General features: G+C 33.6%; 1 protein-coding gene across 1 annotated transcript in view; it reads right to left on the minus strand.

The window, feature by feature from the left end:
• Positions 1-12,312, minus strand: part of LOC132557987 (neuroglian-like) — a 108,654-nt gene that overhangs the window by 8,975 nt on the left and 87,367 nt on the right. The window contains exons 5-8 of the mRNA XM_060222518.1: positions 11,771-11,901; positions 9,945-10,155; positions 8,404-8,526; positions 6,598-6,780 (exon numbers count right to left, since the gene is read on the minus strand). Coding sequence (XP_060078501.1) covers positions 6,598-6,780; positions 8,404-8,526; positions 9,945-10,155; positions 11,771-11,901 — 648 coding nt within the window. The remainder of the gene's footprint in view (positions 1-6,597; positions 6,781-8,403; positions 8,527-9,944; positions 10,156-11,770; positions 11,902-12,312) is intronic.

Consider the following 12,312-nt stretch of genomic DNA (forward strand, 5'->3'; position numbering starts at 1 on the left):
GAATGACCTTGGCTGTTAGTAGGACTTAAAGCAACAATAAACTAAACTAAATAAAACCCTTCAAACTCCAAACAATGAAGTTCATCCAAAATTGACTGTGAAATAATCCCTTTATTAACTCAAAACAAGGTATTTGTGTTAGAACAGAAATATTAGTCATAACAAAGAAATGTTATATTATAACCCTAACTTACAAAACTGCCATGACATCATCACCTTTTTCCTCATGAAACAAGACCAACTTGTCTTGACATTTTTTTTAATAGAGGATTGTCATTGTGTGTAAAAAGTGATGTTAGAATTGAAATTTTCTGTAAATGTAGGCCATTTACACCTGGAACACAAAAACCAACCTTTACCAAATACTAGCCAAAACCTGGGAATTGTATCAATTTTTACATTACAATCTGGCAACCTCTATGTCATTTGCAGAAAGATGTGGAAGTATTTGGTGGGATGAATTCCCAGACTTCCCCACATCTACTATGCTATTAGGAACACTGGTGTAAATACGTTCACCTTTTTCTCGCGCCATCAAATATAAGGACCAACTTAATTCAAGCACCACTCCAGTGTTGGCTTGAAATCTCTGGATCATTAACGCTTGGAAAATTACATGGAATTAGAGAATTGTCGCCCCCAGATATACACCACAGTACATTTTGTTGAAACCATGACAGTTTCACTAATGAGAAAAATGTAAAATTTGTTTTCTCTTCAAAACCATACCAACACTAGAATGCACTTGTCATTTAGGAAAGCATAAAAAGATTAAACAATGCTGAAAATTTCAAATAGCAATTTGAAATTACTGATTGCTGAAGGTCACCTAAAATGGGATTACTTAGTTGAGAAGATTGTCTCGGCAAGGAGACAACCAAACTGAGAACGTCACATTGAAAACAGGATAGAGTCAAGAAGGTCATCTTGAAAACAGGACAGAAACAAGAAGGTCATCTTGAGAACAGGATAGAGTCAAGAAGGTCACTTTTACAAAAGGACAGAGTTCATCAAGGTAACTTTCACAACAGGATAGAGTGAAAAATGCCACTGTTAATAAAGGATTATTGAGTAAACAAAGTCAATAAATTGATTGGGACAATTAATGTCTGTAGATGTAAAAAAAAAAAAAAAAAAAACCTCATGTGGAAATTTGCATCAATCAGCAGAATGTCAGATTTTTCTCTTATGTTCACAACAAACAAAATCTATGTCAATCACTGCTAATCCATACAAAACTTTGCCCTGAAATGCCCATGACATTTCTGTTTTGCATGTAACTTGTAAGTATATTTCTTTGTTTTCACCAATCTAAACAAAAAGGATGGGATTATATCCAATTGTTGCTTGGCAGAAGTCCTTGCTATCTTTAACATTAGTTTTCTGCCTTCAAAATTCAAACAGTTCAAGATCAGGTATAAATTTTGCTTGACTGATTGCAGTATAACATTTTGTTCTTTTACTTCTGACATTATTTGAATTTACCTGGAAATCCTTTATTTAAACATCAGAGAGAAAGTTTTTTTCCTACATAATGATTCAGCTAATATGAAAATGCAGAGAGAACAAGTTTTTGTAAAAGAGTTCACTTGAAGTAGCAGGAGATAAAAGAAAAACATAACAAAGCTCTGAAGCTCTTGTAGAACAAATCTGCAGACTCTGTTGATAATGATAGATCAGTATCTTGTCAGATGCTACATAAGCTACTTGAGCTATTTCAGCAGGCACTTTACTAAATCAGGTGATTTTGACTTGGCTACATAAAAATCCATGAAAATTCAGTTTCAAGTCTCAATAAACGAATCCATTGTAAAAACTCCTGTCACTACCAAATGAGAATTACAACGCAATATTCAACCTGCTACATTGACTCACAACATTTTCTTTAATCAGAAATCATGCAGTTTTTCTTGGCATTCTTCAGTGCTAATTTCGTATCCATGGTAACTAATTGTTGTGTTTACTCTGTTGGGCTCGACAAGGATTGGAGGAAGTGTGTTTGCTATATTATTTATTGATAGGATAATCTGTCTCGGTGCTAACAACTCAGAGGATGCTATGCTTAATGAATGTTAGGGAGGACAGATCACAGCAAAACTGTCATGGCTGCCCGTGTGACTTCCCATTCGGGGTCATGGCAGGCATATTTTTGCAGTAATCTGATGAAGTGACGGTTCAGATAAAACAGCTGGCAAAGAAATGTGTATAGATGTTTTACTTAAATACACTTTGATGTAGAGCTTTTAGATATATATATATGACATGGCACAAATTAAATTCTCAGAGATAAATCAATTTGAATTTAAGTGACAGAAAAATAACAGTAATTACATTGATGTTGTAATTAAACAGGAGATATTCTTCAATTGAAATGACCTATATCAGTAACTATAGATAGTTCAAAGATATGTTCCTCAATGAAAACTTCACTGTGACATATAGATAAGGTAGATTAATATTCAGGAATTTCCATTCATTCAAGACCAGAATAATTTCCATATTTCTGTAAGAATCAGAGAAACAGCTAATGGAAAGAGGAAATGTTGCTTTACATTCAGTGAATGATCCAACATGGTAGCCCTCAGAAATTGAAAACTCTGAATGATAAAATTTTCCTGAATAGTGAAGAAAACTAAACATAGTTGTACCTATTAATGGATTTCTCAAAGCTCAGGTGGGAAAATAATTCTCTGTATGGTCCAATATTTCATGAAAAAAAGAGAGTTTAATTCTACCTTTTGTATTTTGCATTTCTAAAATAAAATCAATTCATCAATACAGAGAAATTCTCGTTCAAAACTGTCAGTTCTAACAGTGTAGTCTGATATGGGAGGGAGGATCAATTTATAAATCCTGTTTGTAAATTAACATTTCACTGAAAAAACATCAGATTTACCAATAAAAAAAAAACAGCAGATAGAATAGCAGGAGAGTTTCAGTTTATAAAGGAGATAGACCTCAATACTATATCTGTCTGCTGATCTCTTGTAAACTATGACTAGATACTGTGACCTCTATAAAAGTACACGGAGAAAACCTCAATACAATCTGTCTTTGCCCTTTGACCTTTAGTGAGCTAGATACTGTGACCTCTAGTTGGAGATGACCTGATTACAACTACATTGTAAACACAATGTTTTGATGAATGGAACAAGACTGGGTTTCACATGAAAACCACAACCTTTATAACATCAGTACCATTGATCTAAAGACAGTTGAAGGCATAACTAACAGGTACAGTGCACAACCAATCATCCATGACATTTGCATAAAAACAATGTAATCTGCATAATAATTCATGTCATTTGCATAATTACCATTACCATTTGCATAATGATAAAAACAGATTTGTGATATTAAGTAATATACTTTCTATGTAAATGTTGTTGATTAAGTCAACATAAACTTGTTACACAAAGCAATAAGTATAAGGAATATGATTCTTACCTGGACTTAAAATTCAATGAACAATCAATAAGAATCTATTCATGAATATTTATGAGGATTAATGAATCTGAATTAGCATGCAATACAATGAAAGATGAAGATAAGCTATACATGAGAGTTGCTGGGAAGTCTTCAATAAACAATTTGTATGACACCTTAGTATCACTTTAATAATACTGAAACATATACGTTTTCCAATCTTTTTGTTTTGTAGGCTATTATCATAATTATATATTCCGAATAAAATTACAGTCAAATATCTTGACCTACATTACACCTATCAAGTTTCCAAATTTGAAATGAGGAAGAAAGTGCAAGCTTAGGTAATCAGTTACCTTTAACAAGACACCTATGACATCTAAGCAAGATGAAACATGGATGTGCATGTGATATCTTGAATTTGTGTAAGGATTAACTTGCCTTGGTAAAACACTGTAATATGTGTAATAAATGTAATTTATTAAAGTTATCTCCCTTAGGTAAAAAACTGCCATGAATTTATCTCTACCAGTCACAATACACCTCTGTAAGTGGCTCACGGACTATCAGTAGTTGACCTCTTGGTCAGGGTCAAAGTTTGATGCAGGATAAAAGTATCCATGACAACATCAATGAAGGATACACATGCAGGCTGTTTTCTATACCAGCAATCAGCGTTGGCTCTTTTGGGGAGGAAATGCATTGATATCGCAGCCAAATTACCAATTATCACTGATGTCACAGTATATGAACATTTATCTCAGGAACACTTCAGTAGTTGAAAAACCAAAGCACAAAATGTAAACATGATGATTAGTGGCTGTTTACACTCACTGTTATTCTTTACAATAAAATCCATTAAGTTTATATAAAGCCAGTTAACTAATGTAATCAATTTTCAGATTAACAAATGTTTACATTGGAAATACTGATAAAAATAAAAAATTGAAAAATAATGAAATGATTTCTGATAATATCAAATAATCTTGAAATGGTGTAAGCCACTTATAGATGTGTTATATAGGGCAATGCAATACAGCCAGAGAGATTGGCCATACATGATACAAGTGATTTGTGTAACAGTTATCTCCTCCTGGGTAAAAAAATATTACGCAAGAGTTATCTACCCTATGTATAATACTGTTTTCTATGTGATACCCGTATTTGTGCAAGAGTTATCTCCACTTAGGGAAATATTGCTTATATGTGATACCTATAAATTGTGCCAGTGTAAGCTGCCATACATTGATACTTTGTGTAAGAATCATCTCCCCGCAGTCTAAATATACTGCCATGTGCCAGATACCTGTATTTTGTAGTAGAGTATCTTCTCCGTGTAAAATACTGTACATGTTATACTGTCATTTATGCAAGAGTTATCTCCCCTAGGTAAAATTTGGTCATATTCATAATAAATGTGAAGGAGCTATCCCAATATTGTGGATTAGATATCCACTTCCCAGCAAATCTCACAAAGGAAATCAACATAGTTAAAATATGGAGAAATCTTTTACATTTATCACAAAAGAAGCTTCTTTATTTTCAGCTTTAAAACACATATGCATACTTATTAATCATGTATCTCTCTCTTTTCAATGTGAGAGGACAATTATTCATTCACTCTTATGTTTTGTTTTTGAAACCAGTAAAAATGTCAGAAATCTATTTGCTGAAAAGAATTCAACTCATTGTAAAGAAAAGCATGAATGAAAACATAGCATTATTTTGTCAGTTTGTATAAAATGTTGTCACTTTTATACAACATTGGACAATTTTGTCAGACTCTTTCTCCAAACAAAGATTATGAAGACTAGCAAGTATGCATATGTGAGTTTATGAATATCAGACTTTTGCAGATTGTGATTTTCAAAATGTCAAAGACCAAAAACACAGATTATTGAACCAGAATAAATTGCCCAGGTATTCAATATTTCATAAGCATTGCAACACATTAAGTCACTGTCTGAGAGTTATGTTTTTCTATATATAATCAGTAGAATGGTGTAGGAGTCTATAGGAGCAATCTTGCGATCATGTTGTATACAGCATCACATGACCACTCATGTGACACAGTGCAAGGTTGATTAGGTTGATGTCTTCTGCATCTCAAGTTTCACCACGGTGAAATAAATATTTTAAACTCGTAATATCAATTTTGATGCTAAAAGTTTTGTTTCGATCTAAAAAAGATCATTCAAAAGAGGAGTTTGCAGACATGAGTAGAAATCTTCACAGTAAAATAAATTCAGTTTGCAAATTACATCGAAAAAAAATACAAACTCTGCATAGTTGGTGCGGTATATGGGATCATGAATCACATTAATACAATCTCATTTTGTAATATCCATTTACATACTAATAGTGCTTGGGTGATTTTCTATTTTGTATGAGAATACAAAATGGAAATCAATTTAAAATCCTTCTTATACCAGAAAATCTATTACTTTTGCAAGCAATACAGAAAACATCCTTCTGCATTTCAAACTTGAAGTCAGCTTGGTTCTATGTTAATGGTCTCAACCTAGACAATATATTATGATCTAGGAGAGAATGACATCATTTCATTTTCATCTTCTGAAGTCACCACAAATATATACTTAATAACAATGATGAGAGAAAATACTTAACTTTATAGATATAGTGAGAGTTCATCTAACCTTAAAATCACTTAAATATGTGGACATTATAATGTATATAATCGACATCAATCACACAATGAACTCATTGTTGTCTAGTCACTGTGCTCCCAAGGCATGTCTTCATAACTGAAACATGCTGACTGATGCAACATCTAAAGAGAGTTCTACACTATAAATGAGATTGCTTGGATTTGAATATCAATTTTGTAATTGTCAATTTTTATAGAAGATCTCCAATCATATAAAAAAAGAAAAAAGAAAATTCAATCAGAGAATAATAAAACCTTGCTATATACATCTCTATATATTTCATACTGAAAATCAATGTCAGCCCAGGGCTAATAAAAGATTGAAATTAAAATCCGAAAAACTAGCTGGCAATGTTTTCTTTCAATCACTAACTCAGACAGTGACGATTGGAAAAAAAAAGGACAATAAAAAAAGAAAAAACATAACAAAGCTGGCAGAAAAAAGTGTTAAAACAAAAAATGGGATTTGGTTATTTATTTGCATGCTAGTTGAGAAGACTTACTAGAATCACCGGCAGTTTCAACTTCCATGAAGACTGGCAAACCTTTTCCAATCTTGGTACGAGCCCAAACATAGAACCTGTAATTGTGATTGGTTTTGAGGCCCCAGATACGTGCCCCTAAAGTTGATGGGTTTGTGATCTGTGTTTTGAGGGACTTCACTGGTCCATACTTATCTCCATTCACTGGTGATGATAAAAAAAAAGAGAAAAAAGACGATTGTTTTAGTGAATAAAGGTGTGGGCTTGTAACCACACATATATCGCAATGACAGGCACCCCCACCTTTTTCACAAGTCTAAATCAAATTTGCCACAACTACTAAAGAAAGTTGAAAGTTAACGGTCCTGAGAAAACATCTGATTGCAAAGCGATGAATAATTCATTCAGTAAGATTGTGGCGCCGCATCGGTGAAGCAACATCATCCCAAATTATACCTCTTATATTCATTGGTTTTTGTCGAAGCTCTTGGACGCAATCCTGGTATGCCAAATGAAAGGCCCTAATTCAATAAGGTTCTGATCCTGGTGTATATGGGGGGATACAATAATACACTACAGGTCAATCACACCCGACTAACAGTCAACAGTCATTGGGACTCAAGCAAGTGCTCCGAGACAGTCACCAGAGACAAGGACAGCCATTAAACCGCATTGTAGCCACTTCAAAACACTGAGATCATTACAAAGTTCAAACTTTGTTTCTTACTACAAACTAAACTACTTCAATTTCTCTAGGGACTAGAGCCACAAAACTTAATTGATGTATACAACCCAAATCCAGCAGAACCATTTTTGTTCCAAACAGTCTGGGAACGCATCTTCAAATGATAATTTGGTATTAAAAGCCAAACGTCTGTTCATTGTTGTCTTTCTAGACAGTGTTTGGAAATCCAATTTCAAAATCAAGTTCCAGCTGTTTTGCACCATATTTACATTTATACAGTGTACTTATTCAACCGTCTTTATTCCAATAAAGAAAGTTTACATATCGAAAGCAAGAATCTTTCATATGTCCAAATATCTCATTGATTTCTTGACCTCTGAAATCACCATTTTTTTTTTACTAATACTAATACCAAATTTATCAAGTTTGAGTCATTTTGATATCATATTAGGCAATTTTACCTATGTAAGTGCATCCGTTTCAGGGCAATTTTAAACAATATTAGGCAATTTAAGCTATATAAATGCGTCTGTTTCAGGGCAATTTTAAAGGTTGTGGTTAATACCATATTAGGCAATTTAAGCTATATAACTGCGTCTGTTTCAGGGCAATTTTAAAGGTTGTGGTTAATACCATATTAGGCAATTTAAGCTATATAACTGCGTCTGTTTCAGGGCAATTTTAAAGGTTGTGGTTAATACCATATTAGGCAATTTAAGCTATGTAACTGCGTCTGTTTCAGGGCAATTTTAAAGGTTGTGGTTAATACCAAAATAGGCAATTTTACCTCTATAACAGTATCATTTTCAGGATAATTCACATCTACCATGACTCCAAAACCAATTTGGCTTGACCCAAAATCATTATTTACAGTGTTACTCATTGACCAGATGTATCTATACTTTAGGTAAAATTCTATGTAAATGATGATTTTATATCACACTACAGCTTGACTTCAAAAGCAGGGTACCATATATTTTACAATACCTGGTTTGAATTTGACACAGAAAAAATCATTACTTTTACTTGGTTTTTTATGTTTAATCCATAAAATGATACTCCTCTTGAAAATTTAGATTTTTTTTTTTACAAAAACATACAACATAAATGTTAAATTTGTAGGTGATTTTGAAGATACCCACCAAGCTGGTAGCCTATGTCATATCCTTTCAGAATACCATTTGGTTCATCTGGTGGCAGCCATTTTAAGAGAATGTAACTTTTGCCTTTTTCTTCCACATGAAGTTTCCGCACAGGACCTGGTACTGTAAAGAAAAAAGGAGGAAAAATGAAAAGGAGAAAGAGAGAGAGAGAGAAAAAACCCCCAAAGATGATGAGTAATTCAGTTAATTTCTGAAATCAGTTTATCGCAATTGGCAGGCTGCATGGGTTTTTGTACATATCGCCACATTTTGTTGCTTGCTGGGCCTTGATAAATATAAATCACAGCTTCCTCATTACGGTGTCTGAGACCATGATGCCACATGATCTGACCAGCACTGTCTGTCAAAGCCATGCCATGCAATTCAATTAGATTTATTTTATTTCAGGCTAATTGAATGGCTGAGTCTGCAACTATATGCTATCAAATTTGAAGAATTTGGGATGGTAGTCTGTCATGTGAGGTTGGTTCCGTTGTATAAGCTTGCTACGACGAAAGTAGATGGTGTGATACTTAACAATACAATTCAGCAGTTACCACTTATTGCTTTCCATTCACATGTCATATTTTTTATAATACAAGTAATATTTACAGGTATAAGAATTGATTAATATCCAATGATATTCTTCAGGCAGGACTGTACACCTGATAACACATACCATAATATTTTTAGGAAACATTTTAGAATAGATCTGTTCTAACTTCCCTGAGGGATATTTTCATAAATGTAACCATTCAAACATTGTGCTTTCTGGTCAAGTGTCTAGACAGGTACACTTCCAACGATTCCCACTTCCAACGTCATCTATACATTTCATATCTCTACCTTGAAGCTGATGTACCATAGTTATCAGGACGATCATCATTGACCCAAATTTCCTTTATGTAATGAGACCTGTTTACGTCATTAATGTGCTGAAATTGACTTATACTTGTAGGATAACAAGTTTGACAAATATTGCTTCAGTAATTTATAAGACACTTGTCACAATATTCCATACAGAATATCTACAAAAAGGGGCATAACTCTACCAAATGATGTTAAAATTTTATGAAAACTTTACATCATAAGGATGTAGTATGCCAAGTTTGAGAAATATTGCTTTAGCACTTTTTGAGATACACTTGACACAATATTCAAGACAGAGATAGGGTTGGATGGTCAGAAGGTTGGACGGTCAGACAGTAAGACAGGGTGATTTCAATATATCTCCCCCCTCCCTGCAACTTTGTTGTGGGAGTTATATGATATTCTTTAATTGCCAAATCCAAGATAGTCAGCTGGAAGCCATCTTGTCTTTTCTGATCAGTCCCCTAAAACACAACGATGCCCGAAGTATACTAATAATTAGTATTTGACTTAAATCCATATCAGATGAAGTTGCAGAATTAAGTTGGTGATTTTCTATACATAGAAAGAGTTACTTTGGGATGGATTGGGTTGAAATGGGATGGACATAGCAAAGCTAATCTCCCCTTCCTTATTTTATGGTGGAGGACATAAAAAGCTGTTCTGATTACCTCCCTCTGGTGTTTTAAAGTCAATGGTCTGACTGGGCATGCCTGTGTAATGACCATTCATAACAGCCACTTGGGCACGTAGAGCAGTATATGCAGGTAGTCCTTCAATGGCTGCTCGAACGTCTGGTAATTGGTAACCCTCCGTTGTTTCTACTACAACATCCACTTCCTTCCACTTATGTCGTCCTTCACTGGACTTCCAAAATCGTAACTATAAAACAAGATATTGTACATAAAAAAATCTGTACTTCTGGTTCATTTGCAATTTATAGCAATAGGAGTTTTTCTTCAATTATCAAAGGACAGAACAAAAAAATTTTAAAAATCTTGAAATGAAAAAAATGGTTAAAAAGTGTGCACAATACTAGAGGCAGTTGTGTATAACATTTAAATATAATCAAAATGTTTGTCTTAATTGGTCTGAATTTTTCATCAAACGTGCATAATACTTAAAAAAAATGATTGGAATGAAAAAAAAGCATTTACATAACATCAAGGGTAAATTTTTATCAAAATTGGCTCAGAAGTTTATAGTTAATACTTTTTATATCTTTATCCCCCATGACTTCACCGAGATGGATGGGGATAATTATTAATCGAACAGAAACTTAACGCATGTGATTAAAGGAAAACAATATACTTTATTTCAATAGAAATGTGTTTTCCTTAGTGTGCTTTGTCTTTTAGAATCACTGAAGTTGTGCTTTGATTTCCTATTGGTAACAATGCAATTTTCGATCAATACCAGGCAACACCTCCACATTCATCAATGGTATCTGAAGATCATTAGATACAAAACAGTTAAAGTGCTGAAACTCTTCTCTGACTTATTCCAGGCAGGGATATTTTCATGGACTGATCTATTTCTGTCTATGGGGTTGTCAGCATAAAGTGACACTTCAGTGTAAAGACAAATTATAGTTAAGATGCATTTTTCTGTTAAAAACAATATTCCTAGAAATTAAGTGCATTAACAGCAGGCAATAAAATGACCTGCTTTCAATTTCTATGAAATTTCAAATGTGATAAAATTCTAAATTACTGGTTTTAATATCAAAGAGAAATTAAAATCTGTTCCATTTGTAACATAACAGCTAATCCTGCACTACAATCCGCCAGCTTTGTGTGGTGAATCTGCAAATCTAAGTTATTGCAAATTCACATTTGCGATGGCAGCAATTTTCTTCTTGGCATTCAATGGCTCAGATCAGAGGTAGAAACAGGGTAAAGTGCTGTGATAAATATCTCTGCAGAAATTATTCTTTGCCGATATCTAATTTGAAAAGTTCATTTCCTGATGCTGTAGAATGAATGCTATATTTCCCTGGTCTTCGTGTTGTTTTAGGAGATTAATGCGTCATCGTTGTGTTGTTGATTTTGTAACAAATTGGCAATAAATTCAGTGCCCTCTAAAATCTCGCAATTTAAAGATTATTTTGATGAGAAAATGAATGAACCCGAATCAAAATGACATGAATACCAACACTGTGTGTTCTATTAGAGATCTGTTATATTATCAGTCAGGTCTCGTTAAACAGGTAACAATGAATGCGCAATATTTTGTAAATATTCCCAAACTCTGACAGTCAGTTTAATGAAATTATACAATAAAATTTTCCTGTTCGTTTTTTTTTCCACTTTGGACAAACGAGGATACCATAATTCAGAAGGCTGTCTGTATTGCTTGACCCAGTACTGTACATCCATGTGATTTATGTACACATGTAACTACTTCAGGGCGAACATGCAAGCTCGTAAAATCGGAGAAGTTTTTCTACCTTATTAGATTTATATTTTTCATACATTTACAAGTACATTCAACCTACTTTATATCCTCGAAACTTTCCACGTATTTTTTCTTCTGATGTATCAACAGACTCCCAAATAAAGTTTGCTGTGTGCGGTTCTATTGGCTGCGTTGGATCAAGCCGAAAATCTTTTGGTGAAACTATCGGATCTGAAGCAAAGAAATAAATTTTTAAATGGTAAGAAATGAATTTATAGTAATTAATTGTGCTGAAGGTTTACATGAGATCAAGTAAGTACGGTCCTGTTAGGTCGACTGGGGCTGAAAATTTCACTGGCAATTAGTGGTTACACTGATATCTTAAATATTAATGGTTTTGTTATTTAACACTTACAGATTCCTCTTGGCTTGATGTATGTCTACGCATATAATAAAATATGTAGTTACCCCTGTGAAAATTTACTTTGATGCATTGACGGAAAATGAAAAAAACGATTCTTATATCTACATGATGTAATTACACACTGATACATTTTAGAGCAATCAGGCTTGTAAACTGTAGATGGAGCCACTTCAGTGTCATTGACTACACCATAGGAACAAAAGAGCTCCACAAGCAAA

Source organism: Ylistrum balloti, unplaced genomic scaffold, assembly GCF_031769215.1.
Source record: "Ylistrum balloti isolate Yb309-2 unplaced genomic scaffold, AGI_CSIRO_Ybal_v1 Utg370742, whole genome shotgun sequence".
Taxonomy (NCBI): Eukaryota; Metazoa; Mollusca; class Bivalvia; order Pectinida; family Pectinidae; genus Ylistrum; species Ylistrum balloti.